Source organism: Muntiacus reevesi, chromosome 1 (assembly GCF_963930625.1).
Source record: "Muntiacus reevesi chromosome 1, mMunRee1.1, whole genome shotgun sequence".
In the NCBI taxonomy this organism is placed as follows: Eukaryota; Metazoa; Chordata; class Mammalia; order Artiodactyla; family Cervidae; genus Muntiacus; species Muntiacus reevesi.
The window spans coordinates 181,520,089-181,536,752 of record NC_089249.1 but is presented as its reverse complement, the minus strand read 5'-3'; the positions used below and the strand labels follow the sequence as shown (position 1 = coordinate 181,536,752).

The 16,664-nt window shown below is 55.2% G+C and overlaps 2 protein-coding genes and 1 long non-coding RNA gene across 4 annotated transcripts; 1 reads left to right on the top strand and 2 right to left on the bottom strand.

Annotated features, from left to right (window-relative positions):
• Window positions 1-505: 505 nt before the first annotated feature.
• On the bottom strand, window positions 506-9,126 carry TRIM11 (tripartite motif containing 11). 2 transcript variants are annotated; one of them, XM_065917286.1, is made up of 6 exons: window positions 8,481-9,126; window positions 6,247-6,342; window positions 5,578-5,805; window positions 3,844-3,866; window positions 3,658-3,758; window positions 506-3,181 (listed from the first exon to the last, which is right to left on the bottom strand). In XM_065917286.1, exons 1-6 carry the CDS (start codon window positions 8,886-8,888, stop codon window positions 2,634-2,636), a joined length of 1,404 nt encoding a protein of 467 aa, XP_065773358.1. In that variant the 5' UTR covers window positions 8,889-9,126; the 3' UTR covers window positions 506-2,633. The 2 variants fall into 2 exon arrangements, with proteins under 2 accessions (XP_065773358.1, XP_065773357.1); XM_065917285.1 differs by having other exon boundaries at window positions 507-3,181; window positions 5,578-5,808.
• A 179-nt stretch (window positions 9,127-9,305) lies between these two features.
• Window positions 9,306-15,079, top strand: LOC136155502 (uncharacterized). The gene is made up of 3 exons (XR_010660833.1): window positions 9,306-9,421; window positions 10,315-10,405; window positions 14,943-15,079. It is a non-coding gene; the product is annotated as an uncharacterized lncRNA (long non-coding RNA).
• TRIM17 (tripartite motif containing 17) lies at window positions 9,691-15,253 on the bottom strand. The gene is made up of 6 exons (XM_065917287.1): window positions 14,642-15,253; window positions 13,314-13,409; window positions 12,575-12,805; window positions 11,208-11,230; window positions 11,017-11,117; window positions 9,691-10,720 (listed from the first exon to the last, which is right to left on the bottom strand). Exons 1-6 carry the CDS (start codon window positions 15,068-15,070, stop codon window positions 10,173-10,175), a joined length of 1,428 nt encoding a protein of 475 aa, XP_065773359.1. The 5' UTR covers window positions 15,071-15,253; the 3' UTR covers window positions 9,691-10,172.
• Window positions 15,254-16,664: the final 1,411 nt, after the last annotated feature.

Genomic DNA, 16,664 nt, shown 5'->3' with positions numbered 1-16,664 from the left:
CTTTCTCGGGACAGACCTTCCCCCCTTTCCCCATGTCCTCTGCTGCAGTTCCTCTCTGGAGTACACAAATAACAGTATCTGATGCACAATCCCTGAATTGTTTTTACAGATGCTAAAACCATCAAATGGAAGAAACTACTTGATGATCTGGACCCCGAGACCTACTGGAGCCTAAGGTTGGTTAATATCAGCCACTCTGCTTTCTCACCATCAACCAGAGAACCATGTGCACGAGCTGATGGCATACCTTGAGCTCTCCACTCCCTCACCTGGCCTTTAAGACTGCCTTGCTGAAACCCTTCAGGGGGTCTGGGGTTTTAGAGCGCCCTGCCCTCCCGCTGTTGGTGCCTTTACGGTAAATACTGCATTTTCCCCGCACTGCCCGGGGCTAGTGGGCTGGCTTTACTGCTCCTTGGCAAGCCAACCCAAGTTTGGTTTGGTAACAATTATTGTGAGCTGGAGGTGCTTAAGAAGCAAATATAAGGTCCCTGCCTTTCCCCTTCTGTCTAAAAGCAGGATGTACATTTTCAGTGGTATCTCTGTCCCCGCCTCTACAAGAAAGATGTGAAGACTCTAGATCCTATGAGTTTAGAGATTGAGGGGATGGGGATCTACGTATAACAAACCACACTAACTGGCCTTAGCTACCATCAGTTTACCTGCCTGTTTTGCCACCCTTGGAAGCCTAAGGCTGCTTTCCCTGTCTTGTCATTTCTCCATAAACATTGCTGTTTGTTGAAGACGTATCTAAGCCAGAGATCTAAGCTGCTTTGTTCTAAGTCACTCATTTTCCTGGGGCTTCTTCTATGCATACCTGAGGCATTCACGTCAATATACTTGTTTTTCTGTTATTTTTTATTTAAAGGTCTCAACCAAGAACTCAGAAGGGTTGGGGGGAAATGATTTTTCCTCCCCCATACTTGTGTTCAGCTTTGTTCAAAAGCTGAAGCCAGAAGTATCTTGGTGTCCTGGCAGCGGTTCTATGCTCATTCATTAAACCCACGAGACTTCCACAGACTAGGTTTCCAAAAGCTATTGCTGAAGTCCCAAGCCTTAAAGTCCAAATCTTTCTCCAGGCAGGAACCAAATAGTATGCTCAGATTTCCAGGAGGAAATGAAGCAGTGGGCCAAGTTACTTTATGATTACTGGGAATTCATATGGGAATAATTTTCTAGTGAAAAAAAAAAAAAAAACATGCCAGACCCGTGACTCAACTGAGAAAATACTTCCCCCTGTTGTATGTAATTGGAAGGAACTGCTGTTAAAGATACTCAAAAGTGGTATATATATAGTCACAACAACAAAAAAGCCCAAGAATGGGAGAATGAGTAAGTAAATAAGTAAATGAAAAAGTACTGGCCATTGAACACAGTGGAACATAGGAAATGTTTATCAGGTTATCTGTAAAAAGGAAAAAATCCCCACAGTATCCGCAGGAAATAAACACACGTGCTGAGTCAAAGGACACGGAGATGGTATCTGGGAGCTGCTGTGCTTGTGTGGACGGCAGCTACATCCCTGACTTGGCCAGTGAGCATCCTGCTTCTGCATCCCCTCCCCGAGGGTGGGCCCTCTGGAGGATTTCCCCACTCTCCAACCTTAAGGACAACTGTTAGTTTATTTACTATGAGAATGGCCCTTACAATTAATAAAAATCTAGGGGTGCAGAGACACTGCATCACACCTTCTTGAGAAGGGTGAAGAAGTGTGAAAACTTAAAGCAAAAACGAACCCTGGATTCTGTAAGCCAGGGCTCTCTGTGGCCTCACCCCCTGCCCCAGGCAGGAGTCACACTCTGGGTTGAGTTCGGGGATAGCCCCACGGGTCACTGGAGACACACCTGAGAGGGCAAGGCCAGCCTGCTCTCCTCAGTGCCACTCGGGTGGAAACTGAAGCTGTGTCCCTTCTGAGCTTCACACTCACTTCCATGCACTCAGAACTCCCAGAACTGAACCTCTGCGCCTGGGACCAGGGAAGGACCTTTTCCAAAAGCCCTGGGTGGGCTATGCTCAGGGCGATTTGAGGACATCTGTGTGTCTTAATCAACCCCTTTATTCGGTGACTCACTTTCCATATCACCTCTCACCTGAGGACTCTGCTGCACCCCCAAACAATCAGAGACAACCACAGACTTCCCCAGCAGTTTGGACCAGACCCCAAGTCAGGTTGGTGGGCTTTGAACCACCTCATGGCCAGCAGTTTCACAAGATAGTAGCTTTCTCAAGGGGTGGCCCCAGGGCCTGGGGGGCTCACACTGCAGCCTGAGTAAATTCTACAGGCTCTCATCTCTTACCCGAGACTGAGGCTGGGCAGGGCGGGCTGCTGAGGCCCCTGGAAGCAGAGCTACCAGGGCCCCAGGCTCCGGGCTCCGCACAGGACTGTGGGTGTGATGCACTGGTGAATGGGGTCTCAGCACCTGATGACCTTGCGGGGTCCCGGGGCGAGGAAAGCCCAGCCTGCACACACTCATCCATGGCTTCCTGGGAGTGGCAGTGACAGAGTTCAGTTTGCTCCTCGATCTGAGTGGTACTATGGGTGCTTTCCATAGCTCAGAGGACAAGCAGCCTCCCCTCGGGTTTTCCAAGCATCTCACAGACTCAGAAGGCAGGACAAGGGGCTGCGAGAGACGTGCTCACTGGGGAGCCAGTCCGTCCCCGGGCCCGCCTTTCAGCCTGCAGATGGTCATAGGGGTCGGGCTGCTGGACAGAGGAGAGAAGAGGGCCCGTAGGGTCCCCGAGAAGGGCGTCTCAGGAAAGGTATACAAGAGTGACCCATCATTGGCACTGTAGAAGGACAGGTGTCCAGCCTCGTAGTCCAGAAAGATGCCCACGCGCCGGGGTGGGTCTCGGAGAGGGGCAAAAGCTCGCTCGGAGGAGTTGTAGTAGCTTCCCAGGAACACCAGGATCCAGAAGCCATTGCCAGCAAACAGCTCGCCCTTCTCCTTGCGGTTGGCGTTCTCTCTGCAGACACCCAGGGCCCAGCTGGCCCGCTCCCCCACCTCCACCTCCCAGTAGTGGCGGCCCGAGGTCAGGGGCTCCCGGCCCAGCACACAAGGCCCAGGGTCGAACCGCTCGGGGCTGTCGGGCAGGGCCTGCCGCAGGTCCCCACGCCGCACGCTCCTCCTGTCCTCGGACAGCACCAGCTCAGGGTTGGCCGTGTCAGGATCCAAGGTCATGTCCCCTGCAGACAGAGCACCAGTCAACCCTCCCAGCTGTCTGCTTCAGATCCCTACACCCTTGCAGTCACAGCTTGTGACTGACCACACCCCTTCCCGCTCAAAAAGATTACCCAACCACTTAGAGTTGTATCTTGGAACATTCTAGAAAGTAGTTCATGCTTCCTTGTGATTCACCCTCCTTTAGAGGACAGAAGGAAATCCTGAGTGCTTTCTGTCCCCAGAGGGAAGTGTGTGTATTCCAAGCCTGGGGTCCACACAGGTGCTCTGGTATTTCTGCTCTTCCTAAATGCATCAGTGAAAAGTTTGGACCTGACCTGCTACCTTACCTGCCCAAGGGCCTCGATCGCTCCTAGTTTCTCATCCAGGGAATGGGAGCTTGCTGTTGTTCTACCCCCGACCAGCAGCAGCAGCTCAGGACTGGCACTGTCTCTGGTCTGGAGACAGCAGGCTGGACCCCCCGGCCTGCCACGGCACTCACCTCGGAACCTCCGCAAGGCCTCCACCAGCCCAGGGACCCTGCACACAGTCCTCATCTCCATAGGTACCACCTCGGGAGGCTGCAGCTTCACGTCCTGGACTCTGGAGGGGCAGTGCAGATGTCACCCCTGCGGAGGGCCCACCTGAACCCTGCCCCCCTTCCCTGGGGAGAGGCCGAAGCTCCTACCTGCGCAGGGTGTCCCTGATATCCTGTGGGAGAGACACACAGCGTCAGCACGTCTCCTGGTCTTGGGCCTGCCCTACACCAGAGTGCCCCCAAACCTCCTGGACGGGCGTGGACACACACACTTATGTGGTGGGAAACCGCCCTGGAGCTGTCCTGAGTCAGGCATGAGGTCACCGGAGAGCAGCTCTGGGCGCGCCAGCCCTGCAGACCCGGCTGCAGCCCCTTCACATGCCTGGAGGGCACGGCGGGTCTGGCTGCCAGCCCACTTACCCACAGAGCCCTAGGCACCCCTCCAGAGGTTGAAGGCTGTCTCCACCTTAGCCTGGAGCCATGCCTCTATCAGCCGAGCACTTCCTGCCCCCCAGGCCCGAGGCAGCTGGTGGTCTGGTGTCTGTGGTCTCTGCCCCCCTGTCCTACAGGCGCTCCCGCCTGGCCTGCACCGGCTGCCATGCCTCAGGTCCCCACTCACAGCTGGCCTTCCTGGTAAGGCCTCTCTGCCTGGATGCTCCTCTCTCTGGTGACGATACGTAAGAACAGTTTACTCAAGGGTCATAAAATGATTGTGTCCCCCCAGATCCAAGGCACTCCCTGCAGCAGGTCTCCTGACCAACACTGTGGGCCAAGGGTCGGCCCACCTGACCTCCCCCACATGCCTCAGTAAACACAGCGCTACCCAGGGATGCTCTTCCCCCAGCACAGGCAAAGGTTGCAGGGGGGAGAATGGGGGGCATCTTTTCTGCAGTCAGCAAGGTGAACAGGGAACTGAGAAGATGGCCAAGGCCAGGAGATATGAGCACTTGGGGACGTAGGGCAGTAGTGGTGAGCAGTGGAGGGTAGATGGGGCAGTAAGGAAAAGGCAGCAGGGAGTGAAGGGCAGGAAATGCAGCCAGGCCAGCTGAGGTCAATCCCTCGCTGAGATCTCAACTGAGACCCCACATTGCATTTCATATAAACCTGCAGTTCTCATCTTTCTGGACCAATCTGTCCTCCCTCTAGAACCTCTGCTTCCCGCAGCTGGTCCAGCACCATTCACTCACCTTTGAGGGCTGCTCCCTATCATCCCTAGCTGCCTGCCTAGCCCCCATTTTACTGACCTCTGCTGACTTCCCTCAACTCCTACCATACACGTGCCCAGATTCTTCCTGCTTCCCAGGCTGAAAAATCACTGCTGGCTCAGCAAAGGCCAAAGGAATGTTTTAGCCATAGGATGGCAGCCTGAAGCTGGTCCTTAAAGGTTCACTCAGGTCTGAAGCTCCAAGGAGGGTCACCTCCTGCAGGAAGCCCCCTGGACTGCACATGCAGTGTCTTCACTCCCACCTGAGGGCACAAACTGCTGGGGCCAGGAGTCCAGCAGATTCTCAGGGGCAGCACTCGGCCCATGCAGGAATCACTGCGGGGGACCTGCAGGCTTCTCCTCTCAGCCCAGTGGGCCCAAACCTTCAGAGAGCTGGGTGGTGACCCAGTGGCTCTAGATCCTGGAATGCCACCCTGTGGCCTGGCCAGTCTCCAGGAGGGCTCCCAGGACAGGCACTAATAGTTCACGCAGCTCAGCACTGGGGTCTACTCTCCATGTTTCACAGGAAGGTGACTAGCTATTGACCTGGGAGGTCCAGGCAAGCATCAAGGTAGTCGGCTTTTTCTGCACAATGCTTCCCCCGCTTTTCTCTCCATTTCCACGCCTGGCCTTCCCCTGAGACCCCCACAGGCCCACCCCCAGAAGGGGTGCCAGCTCACCTGCAGCAGCCCCAGTGCAGGCAGCTGGCAGCGGCCCTCCAGCTCGGTGATCAACTCAGCCAGCTGGGCGCTCTGCTGTCCGAGGCGGGCCGCGCTCTCCCTCAAGGGGGGCAGCACCTCCAGCTCCTCCTCTTCCAGCCTCTGCAGCAGCAGCTGCTCCTCCTCCACAAGCAGACGGCGCAGCCTCTCAAACTCTGTCAGGACGTTCTGCCGCTGGGTCTCCACCATCTTCTGTGGGGGCCGGGGAGGATGGTTGAGGGCCTGGGACCTGGAGCCCAGGTCCATCTGGGGTCCCCCACACCCACTCCTTCCTGACCCCAAAGCTCTGTACCACCAGGGGCACCCAACAAACCCAGGGGCACTGAGTATCCCCCCAAATCCCAACTTAACCACCCAACGCATTCCCAATTTCCATTTCCCCAACCCTCAAAGCCACGATCTGGGATCACCCCCACACCTCAAACCCACCACCTGGGACCCCCCATGCCTGGCCCTCCCTGACACCCACTCCTGAGTGCCAAACCCACTGAGTTTACATGGGGTATATATGGGGTCTGGAGCAAGAATGCTGCCTCAGGAGTGGCATGAGGCTGAATGTGAAAGCAGGGTCGTGTGGTGGGGTCCCTCATGCCACCCATTCCTGCCCACACTGGGCGCCTGGCCACCTGCCTGCCACAGGGAGCAGGTCTCCTCCGCTTGGGCCTGGAACAGTAGCGCATCCTCCATTTGCTTCCGCAGGTGCTCCAGGGATTTCTCCAGCTTGCTCTGCAGGGAGGTGAGGCCAGAGTGACCCGAGCCAGGCCAGGCCTCCAGGCTGGCTCTTATACATGCTCCCACCTGCTCAACTCCTGCTAAGCCTGAACTCAGTTGGCAGGGACCAGTAGCGGAAAAATGGGTCTGGGACATAGTAAGTCCCAAACTCATATTTGCCAGGAGATGCTTTCTGACTGGTGTGGCCCTTCCACCACTGTCCTCACAAGCATGGCTCTCCTGCTACTGCCCCTTGGCTAAATTTCCTTTCTTCTGTGGTTCCCGTGCCTCCCTCATCTCAGGGCAACTTTCCCACAAGCCAGTTTTCACTGCATCACCACCTCCTTTCTTCCAAACCCCGTCACTTTTCTCTGCCTGGGCTGGGCTTGCTGGATTTCAGCTAACTAGAACACATGGCAGAACAGACGGGTTTACATTTGTATCCGGTTCCTTGGTCCTGATTTCAGGCCTATGCCTGACATTGCCTTCAACCCTGTTTATGACACATTCAGCATCTGGTAAAGCCAGAAGGCCTAAAGGACTATCACAAGAGTGACCACAGCGGCGTTCTTGGGGTTTCCACTGTTCTGTCCATGTTCTAGACACACCAGGGCCCCGAGAGGCTGCGTTTTGTAAAGTCAGCGCTTCCGGGCTGTGCAGATAGCAGCCAGGGCCCTCTGATGGGCATCCTCCCCAACACTAAAAGCAAGCACCAGACAGTGAAAGGGACTGGGTCATGACGCTATGGTACCTACATTACTGAGAGCTGGGATGACAGAAACAGCAGAGCACTCTGCTCTCCTCCTTTCAGCATTTTCCAAGAGAAATGTGCCTCCCCTTTACCAGGAAGCGGGGGGCACTCATCACCCAGAGGCAAGCTGATGACACCGAGGTGAGTCTACCTTCTCACCTGTTGATCTCTTCTGTCACTCTAATTTGCAAGCCTGAGTTACAGAACATCATATGCTAGAGGAAAAGGCTTTTCCTCCCCTGGGACGGGGAGGGTTTGCTACCATGGGAGACTTTATCAGGTCAGTTGGAAGATGCCTCTAGAGAGCTACTGGTCATTCTCTGCTCTTCCGGTCACTATCCACACCCTGACCAGGAGCCTCAGCGACAGGAGCGCAAATCTGCCAGACTGACAGAAGGAGTGGGTGTTCAGGTATGCATATTACACCTCAAAGTGAGGGAAAAAAACCACAAGAACGTGTTAGGACAAGTCCAGTGATGTGGGTTGGGTATAGGTTTATTCTGTTGTCCCAGAGGCTTATTCTATGATAATGATAGAATAGCAATCCTAACGCTGACTAAACTGTGTACTTGAGGCATCTCAGCAGCAGACAGTACTGGCCATAAAGAGAAATGAAAATAACAGTCAGAAAGTTTGAAAGAGATCACCCACAGACTTGATGCTTTGGGTTTCAGAAGCAAACCCACCCACAGACCAGGGAGGGAGCAGGCAGTTGGCCAGGTAAATGTTTGTCCTGAGGCTCTCAGCAGAGAGTGCTGTGTTAGTTTGGATTTTAAGAAATACATTTCCATAACAGAGAAACAGGGCATCTCTGCCTTGTTTGCTGGCAGAGCATCCAAACGGGAAACACTGGTTTGGCTACTGGTCTGGGGCTCTGGCTCCCAGAGCAGTGGCTCCATCCTACGTTGATCCCAGCCTGGGGCTCTATAGCAGCTCCCTGGCTGCCTTCCCATCTGGCCTAATCAGAACTTCAGCACTGGGTGGGCCCCACAGCCCTACTCTGCCCACAGACGGCTGAGAACTCATGCACGTCCATCTGGGACCAGCCACCTCTCAGGTTCCCTTCCCACTTTCTCCTACTCTCGGCTCCGTCTCTGCCAATGGTCAGTCAAAACTGCCCAGTCCCCTCCCCAGACAGCCCTCCCACCGCCTCTTTGGGATCTAGACTTCAGAAAGCTCGTCCCCTCCTCGCCCAGGTTCCTAGGCCAGCGCCTCACTGGTGGGCGGTGCCCCAATCCCGTAGGATGCTGGTTTGGAACAGGCTGCACCCCCTTACACACCCCCGAGACCCGGTGCAGGCTGGAACCTGAGCCCGCGACATCGGGCAAGATGCGCCCCCTCCAGGCTCCGGCCCCCCACCCGCGCCGCGGCGATCCCTTGCCAAGCCGCGCTCTGCCCACACCTTAAGGTCTTCGGCCGCGTCCTGCAGCGGGCGCACGCGGTGCGCCCAGTGCTCCCCCGAACGCTCGCAGGCGGCGCACAGAAGGCGCAGCTCGTCGCCGCAGAAGGCGGCCAGCGGCTCGCGGTGCGCTGCGCACACTCCCTGCGGAACAGGCGACGGTGGGTGCAGGCGCCGCGCCATCTCGGCCATCTTGGCGAGCGGGCGGTTGGGTCGCAGGTTCCTCTGCGGGAACAGCTCGCGGCACTCGGGGCAGGCGTACGGGCCCTCGGGCTGACCCCAGCAGCGCCGGATGCACTCGCGGCAGAAGTTGTGGCCGCAGTCGGTCATCACGGGATCCGTGAAGTAATCGAGGCAGATGGCGCAGGTGGCCTCCTCTTGGAGGTTGGTCGACAGGTCGGGTGCGGCCATGGCCCCAGTGGAATGGACGAGGGCCGCGTTCTCCGCCGGGTCGGGCGGCCGCTGCCGGGACTCCGGGGAGGGGGCGGGGACACGCGCGCGGAGCAGGGCACCAGGGGATTCGGGGAGCTTCGGGGCGCAGGGTCTCCGGGGTCCGAGGCCTCTCGATTCCGAGGATGCGGAGCGTATAGCTCCGGGACTGCGGCGGCTCCAGGAAGATAGGGCCTAGGGACCCCGTTTGCAGGCAGGAAGGGAAGCTCAGCAGCAGCGGAAGCAGGAAGCAGCTTTTTTCGCTTCTGGAACCACCCACTGTAGCTCTGGATTGGCCGTGGTCTGTCACGCGGCCTCCAGCGGCACCCAACTGGAGGCTGCTCACCCACTGACCTTGCGCCGCCGCCGCCACCGGTGCGCGAGTTCGTGGCTGTCTGTGGGTTGCTGCGGCTCTGCGGTACCTGCTGTCTCCCTTGGACCTCGGGGAACGTGAGGTTTAGGGGCCGGAGCTGCTCCGCAATGCGCAGAGGCGGCGAGGACAAGGGGAAGCCGAGGTTGTGCTGGGGAGGCCCAAGTCGTTCCCCGTGCGCTCCTGGGTCCTCTCAAGCCCCCGGGCTGGGAACGATCAGAACTGATGGTGTCGAGGGCTCAGTCCACTGGGACTATTGGCCTTGTTGGGGGTCAGAGTACATTGGCCAGAATTCTGGGGTTCTGGCCACTGTTCCCCGGTTGTTAATGCGTCTGCAATCATGGGGGTCGGGGGTAGGATGGGCAGTGGGGAGTGAGTTAACGAAAGGGACCCTGTCTGATCCTACTCAGGTAGGCAGCTCTGAGGCTTGTTGGAATTCAGCTTGAAAAGTCCCTTCACTTTTTCATCTCCCCCCTGTGAAGGACCCAGATATGGAATTTGCTGAAGACAAAGAAGGTAGACACTTGAGGCCTTGGCTCTACATATAAAAATCTGAACCACTGAGCCACCAGTGAATGGCAACATCTCTAAGTGGAGAGTAGGGGACATGGCTAAAGAAAACTACACCACACTGTGCCTTGTACGTATACATGTATGTGTTTAGAAACTGATCCACTATAAAAGTTTTCTGTGTGAAGCATCTGTAAATATCGACTCTTAATGTTTAACTGCTTTAATCATGGTTATATTTCCACTTTGTAAAACCAGCCTGCACAGCCGATGGCTTGCAAATGCCTCATTCGCGATAAGCTGGGCAGGTGGGCCTTGCTGAGCGGGAGGGACCACCTCACCTTCTGGAGAAAGGAGGGTTGCCCAGGCTCCACCAGCCTGCGCCCCTATCCCTTCACCCACAGAGTCACTGTAGAGATGACCATCTGGCCTGATTTGGGGGCCCCAAGGCAGAAGAAGGGCTGCAGGGGGCCAGGGAAGGCAGGCTGAGAGTAGGTATGCAGGTGGGACCCATTGTTCACATTGTAGAAGGACACCTCTCCAGCTTCAAAATCCAGGAAGATGCCCATGTGGCTCGGAGGCTCGGTCAGTGTGACGGGAGTTGGGGGAAACGTGGCAGGTACATACCTCTTTCCCTTGCATAGCTGCACCACCCAGAACCCATTTTCTGGGGACTTGGGGACCCTGTTCCTCCGGCCCACGTTGTCCCTGCACACGCCCAGGGCCCACAGGGCATCACCGGTGAGGTTCATGCCCACCTCCCAGTAGTGCCTCCCCGAGGAGAAGGTCTCTTGGCCAACCGCACAGGGATAGGCGAGGAACCTGTCCTTGCCACGGGGTGCGCCATCCATCGGGGTGCTCAGGTAGCACTTCTGGCGGCTCTCATACAAGAAGAGGTAGGGGTATGCCGTGGAGGGGTCGGGCACCACATCCTCTGGAGACAGGCCCAGGGTGGAGGGGAGAGGGGAACATTTCAGGGTCAGTGTGGGGAGGGCAAGGCCCTAGAAGGGACGGTTCATCCTAACCCCCACCCGGGCCTCCCTTTGGCTGAGTTCAGCTGTGAAGCTGGAGTTAACTGCATGATCCTATATCCCAACTGTGGATATTGGCGGTGCCAAGGAGATGGGGCTGGGGTACCATTTGGGGAACCCCTCTCCTATTGGTGGCTCTTGCCTTGAGTGGCTGAGAGCAGGGTGAGGCATTGCCAAGAGCCCCTGGGCCCCCACTTACCTTGAAAACTCTTGAGGACCTCTATCTGCCCTGGAACCCTACAGGTGGTCTTCAGCATGATGGAGGTAGCCTCTGGGTACTGCACACTCAGGCTGTTCTTCCTCCAGTGGATACAGGTCTCACTGTTCCCTCTGGCCACACTTCCAGTCCTCTCTGCGCCCATCACCACCCCCACCGCAGGTGGTACTTACCTGCTGAGGAGGCCTTTCATATCCTTCAAAAGACATGGAAGAAAGCAGAGAGACTGGCAGGGTCTGTGGTGTTCCCAAGCACCCTGTGTTGACATTTGGCCAGAAGAGCTAGAAGGGCTTTATGTGTTGCCATGGCCCCATTTCCAGTTTCTAGAGAGTAATCCTGTCTTGGCTATCCACAGTATCATTTATCTGACTTGCCCAGGCCTCCTCTTCCCCATCACAATGAATGAGGACACAGGGAAGCTGTCCAGCTCATGACACACCATGAAGGCCTCTGTGGGCCTCAGGCCTTGAGTGGGTCAGGAGTCAGTTTAGTGGGTTGCAAACAGATTACATTTTGATAAAAGGCAAAGTATTCCCCTAAAGGTAGAGAGAGTGTATAATCTGTTGTCAACACCAGACACTTACTGGCAACAAAACCCACAGGATGCTGGGATAACAGGCATAAAAGTGACTGATGCAGGCATACTGGGAGATCTAGATACCCTGCATGTGGCATTTGCTTCAGTTGTATAAACACATTCCTGTGAGTACATGTATAGTGACTCGCAATGTGAAATGTGTTTTTTTGCTGTGGAGTCCCTCGCTCTGCACACTTGAATCAATTACCCACTTTTCAGCCAATATAAACGGCCCCTTTCCGGGCCTCAGTGTGCAGGCCCACCCCTGCTAGGCCAGCTGCACCCTCTCCCCACGTCCACAGCTGGCCTGTGCTATCGTGTGACTTGCTCTTGCCTGTGAAGTCACCGGGCGCCTCTCTGGGGCCAATATGCTCAGGCCCTGCATCATTGTGTGGACAACAGCTGCCCTCAAGCCACATCCCGGGGCTATGAAGGGGATGAACACAGCCCAGCAGGACTGAAGCCTGTTGTGGGCTGAACTGGCTCCCTCCCCAGATTCATCTATTGTGGAGCTCAAACCCTGCAGTTACCTCAGTATGAGTGTATCTGGAGATAAGGCCTTAAAGATGTGATTAAGATAAAATCAGATCGTTTGGGTGGGCTGTAATCCAGTCTGACAATGTCCTTATAATAGGAGGCTATCAGGGTGTAGACTGTATACAGAGGAATGACTCTGTGAGGACCCGGGGAGAATATGGTTTATAAGCCAAGGAGAGGTCTCAGGAGAAACCAACTGTGCCCACAACTTGAGCTCAGACTTCCAGCCTTCAGGAGTGTGAGAAAGAAATTGTTGTTTAAACCACCCGGCCTGTGGTGTTTGTTACGCAGCCTGAGCTGATTGAGACAGCTTTCCCTGTTGGCCTGAATCTGTTGCCACAGGTCAGCCCACCCTGACTGCACCTGAGCCGGGGCTCAAGCCCCCGTCCACCACCCCCAGCCAGGTACACAGGCATGCCGCCTCACCTGCAGCATCTGGAGCGGAGTGCACTCATTCCTGTCCTCCAGCTGCAGGAGCAGCCTCTCTAAGGAGTGACTCTGCTGCTTCAGCGAGTCAGTGCTCTTCTGCAGCTTTGCCACTGTCTCCTCCTCCTCCTTCTTCAGGGCCTGGAGCAGGCGCTGCTTCTCCTCCATCAGGAGGAGGCCCATCTTCTCAAACTCGACCATGATGCGCTCCCTCCGCTCCTTCACCTTCTCCTATGTGGGGGTGGGTGGGCTCCTGGAGGTGAGCCCCGCCCAGGGACCTACCACCCCTAGTGCCTGCTTTCAGAACCCACCCACCAACCCCACACACCAGCTTGGAAGGGCTGCTCTGGCAACAGTGGCACATCTCCCCTGGATCCCAGTGACCCACAGAAAACCAGCCAACCAGGCAGGGCTGGGAGTCAGGGATCACACAGAGGCCCCCCCGAATGTCACTGGGGCATAATTTTACTCTAAGCCCCAAATGGCAACATCCAAGCGCCTGTGTGCCCTTGCTCCCTGCATCTTTGAAATGGCCAGCCTGTGCTGAGGGCACCGTTCTCAGTCCTGATTTGGCAGGAATTCTGGGAAAATCATTGCCTTTCTGGGGTCCTGTGTTCTCATCCACACAGGACAGTGATTTCCCCCCTCAACGGGCTTCACAGGTCAGGAGGCCTGTGGGGACCCAGCTGGGCTTTCCCCACCCTGCCCTGCTGCCGGGTGTGGTGGCCTCAGCACCTACCTGCCACTCGGCCAAGGTCTGTTCCTCCTTGGCCTGCAACTCTCCAGTCTTCATCATCTCCTCTCGAAGGTACTCCATGTCCTCCTCCAACTTCAACTGTGGTGCACCCAAACCATGGGATTTGGGGTCAGTGGGCCCCCTGCATGCCCCACATCCAGACAGTGCCCTCTGAAGCTGCATCCACCCTGAACCATCCTAATGGGGTGCAAGGGATGGAAATATGCTACCCCAAAATCTGTCCCTTTGGCAGAAGGATTATTTTGAGCTGGAGGCAATTAAGAATCAACAGATGTAGAAAGATGCCTTCCAGGGGCTCCCATTATCTGACCAGAAGCATCTTACTGGGGATAGTTTGTGCCCATGAAGAAGATGGAAAATTGGTGTCAAGATGAACCTACACAAAAAGCCCCATCTTCCTTTACTTTCTCCCTGTATATATATATTTCTGTTATGATCTGAATGTTTGTGTCCCTCCAACATCCAAATTCATATATGGAAGCCCTAACTCCCAATGTGATGGCTGAGGTGGGGCCTTTGGGAGATGATGAGGTCATGACAGTAGGGCCCACATGAATGGGATTAGTGCCATTATAAAAGAGACCCGAGAGAGAGAGGACAGCAAGACGCTGGCCATGTGTGGACCAGAAAGGGACTCTCACCTGACTGTCCTCATCTCTGACGTCAGCCTCCAACTCTGAGCAATAAATTGCTGCTTATAAGCCACCCAGTCTGTGGAATTCTGTTACTGAGATGAGTTCCCACAGTCTGCCACCCTTGGGAGCCTGAAACTTTTACCTTTGTCCTGTTGCTTTTCTCCAAATGTACTGTTCTTTGTTAAGATGCTATATAAGCCCAAGTTCTAACTGACTTTTTTTTTTTGTACTGTTGCTGCAGTTTCTCCCAAGTGACTGGCATAGCAGGCATATGTTAGTAAATGGTTTGCCTTTCTCTTCCGTTTGTCTTTGCTCAATCTAATTCATGGGTCCCCAGCCTCGGAGCCTCAGGTGGATGGAGGGAAAAAGCTCCCCTCCGCCTGCCTATCAGGTGGTGGCCTGGTTTGCCCCCCCCAGATGGCTGCACAAGGACCAGGGAATGTGGATGGGCCTGGTTGGGGACTCGGTCAGTCTGGACTCCTGCATAACCACAGAGGTGCCACGAGACGGCATGGCCCGCAGCCTGCTTTGTTGTGGAGTAAGGGAACACCCGCTGTGAGGTCCTGCACATGGGGCTGTTTGTTCCAGCAGCCGCTCTCTGCTTCATACCCTCCATGACACATGCACATACTTGGGCACCCTTGTCGCCTGTCCTGGCCCCCAGCCAGGACCCACCTTGTACTCGTGCACGGCCTCCTCGATAGGGACCACCCTGTGGGGCCGGTGTTCCTGGGACTCCCTGCAGATGATGCAGATGGGCCTCTGGTCATCCTCACAGAAGAGTTTGAGCAGCTCTTGGTGCACCTTGCACAGGTCCCTGCTCTGCAGGCTGGGGTGCTGCCGCACCATCTCGGCCACCTTGGTCAGCAGACGGTTGGGCCGCAGGTTCCTCTGCGGGGACAGCTCGCGGCACTCAGGGCAGGAAAAGGAGCCCTTCCTCTTTCTCCTCTTTTTCTGGCCTTTGGCCTTCTCCCAGGTCAGCTGGATGCACTCTCGGCAGAAATTGTGACCACAGGTGGTCATCACGGGGTCTGTGAAGTAGTCAAGACAGATGGAGCACGTGGCCTCCTCCTGCAGCTTTCTGGCAAGTTCCACAGCATCCATGGTGCCTGGGGAAGAGATGGAGTGTCCTGCCACATCCTCTCCCAGGAGCCCTGAGCTCTTCAATAGCACTCTCCTGGGGCTCCTTTTGAAGATGGGAGTCTGAACCCGGGGTTTTAGGGTACCCTGACTCAACTTCGATAAGGGGCACAAATGTCTCTCTGGAAGCTGACAAAGACCCTCTCCTTCAGCGAGCTTCCTCTGAGCTATAGGCTTGTCTTTGGCTTGACACCCCCCCCCCCCCCCCCCCAGTTTCACAGTATTCCCGCTGTGATATGTGATCTAGTTCCTCATCCCCCACCTTAATGAACTGATGTCCTTGACCCTCCTTGAGCAAGAATCCTGTTAGGCCTGTTTAGCAATAAGCCCCCTCCTCATGGCACCTCTTGGTGATTTTCCATCACTGACCGCCATCACTCTGCTCCTTGGCTACAGATCTGCACCTGTCTCAGTTGCATTCAGAGATGACATTGCAATAGTCTTGAATAGTCTAGTTTACTGTTTTAACAAGCATCATAGGCTTCTCTTTAACAGAACCCCGCAGAACAAAGGAAGAAGGGAGTTTAACAGGAAAAATCTCTCTCATTAGGGAGCAGGGTTGACAAGGTTTCTCTCTTTAACCAACTCTTGCTCAGGCTCCAGAATTTTCTAACCAAGCCTTGGACTTAAATGTTTATCTCTCCATTGTTCAAGTTTAGCAGAAATCCCGCTAGGTGGGTTTAACCAGACCCCGCCAACCCGCCCTGACCCCACTCCCTGCTACTAAGATGTTTCCTCTTAGTAACTTCTTGTAACTGACTCTACCCTACTCCTTAAAAATCCCCACTGGCCCATGTGTATTCAGAACTGAACTTCACAATCCTATATAGAAGGTCTAGTTCTATATAGAACTCCAGTTTCTATAGAACCCCAGTTTCTATGGAACCCCAGATTCTATGCTAATATCTTTCTTCCTATTTCAATAGTCCCAAATAAACCCCTCTACCATCCAGCTCTGATTTTCCTTGACAAGGTGCAGAAAAGATAAAGGAGGGCCATTACACGCACACATGCTCACATGCACAGGAACACACATGTACATGTGCATGCATGTTTAGACACTAGCACACACACACAAAGGCACATGCAGAGGCACCTACACACGTGCACCAACATCTCAACACAAACACACACACTCTGGGGTTGGAATACCCATGACTTGATGCAGTGGAGATCCAATCCTGGATGCACTTCACAGGGTGCTGGTTAGGGCTGAGTTAGAGTGGATTTAAACATCATTTCTGAATTATTAATGCAAGCACTGTCCAGGTTCCCTTCTATGCAGTGTGAAACTATGCGGCTGGATTCTGCAGATTCCTGAATGCCTGACATTGGTTCACTTTGTTTCTGGGAAGAGCTTTGGCATGAGTCTCTCCCTCTGCTCTCAGCTGCCCTTCGTTGGGACTGCTGCCCACTCAACAGAAGCTGGGTGAGAGTGGGGCGGTCTGGGGGTAGCCTCTGGCTCAGGTTCTGGGGGAAGCCACCCAAGGGCTCTGGGCCAGTGATGGTGGATGGGCCTTCCTTGACCCCTGAACTTTACTCTGTAAATGCAGGGCTG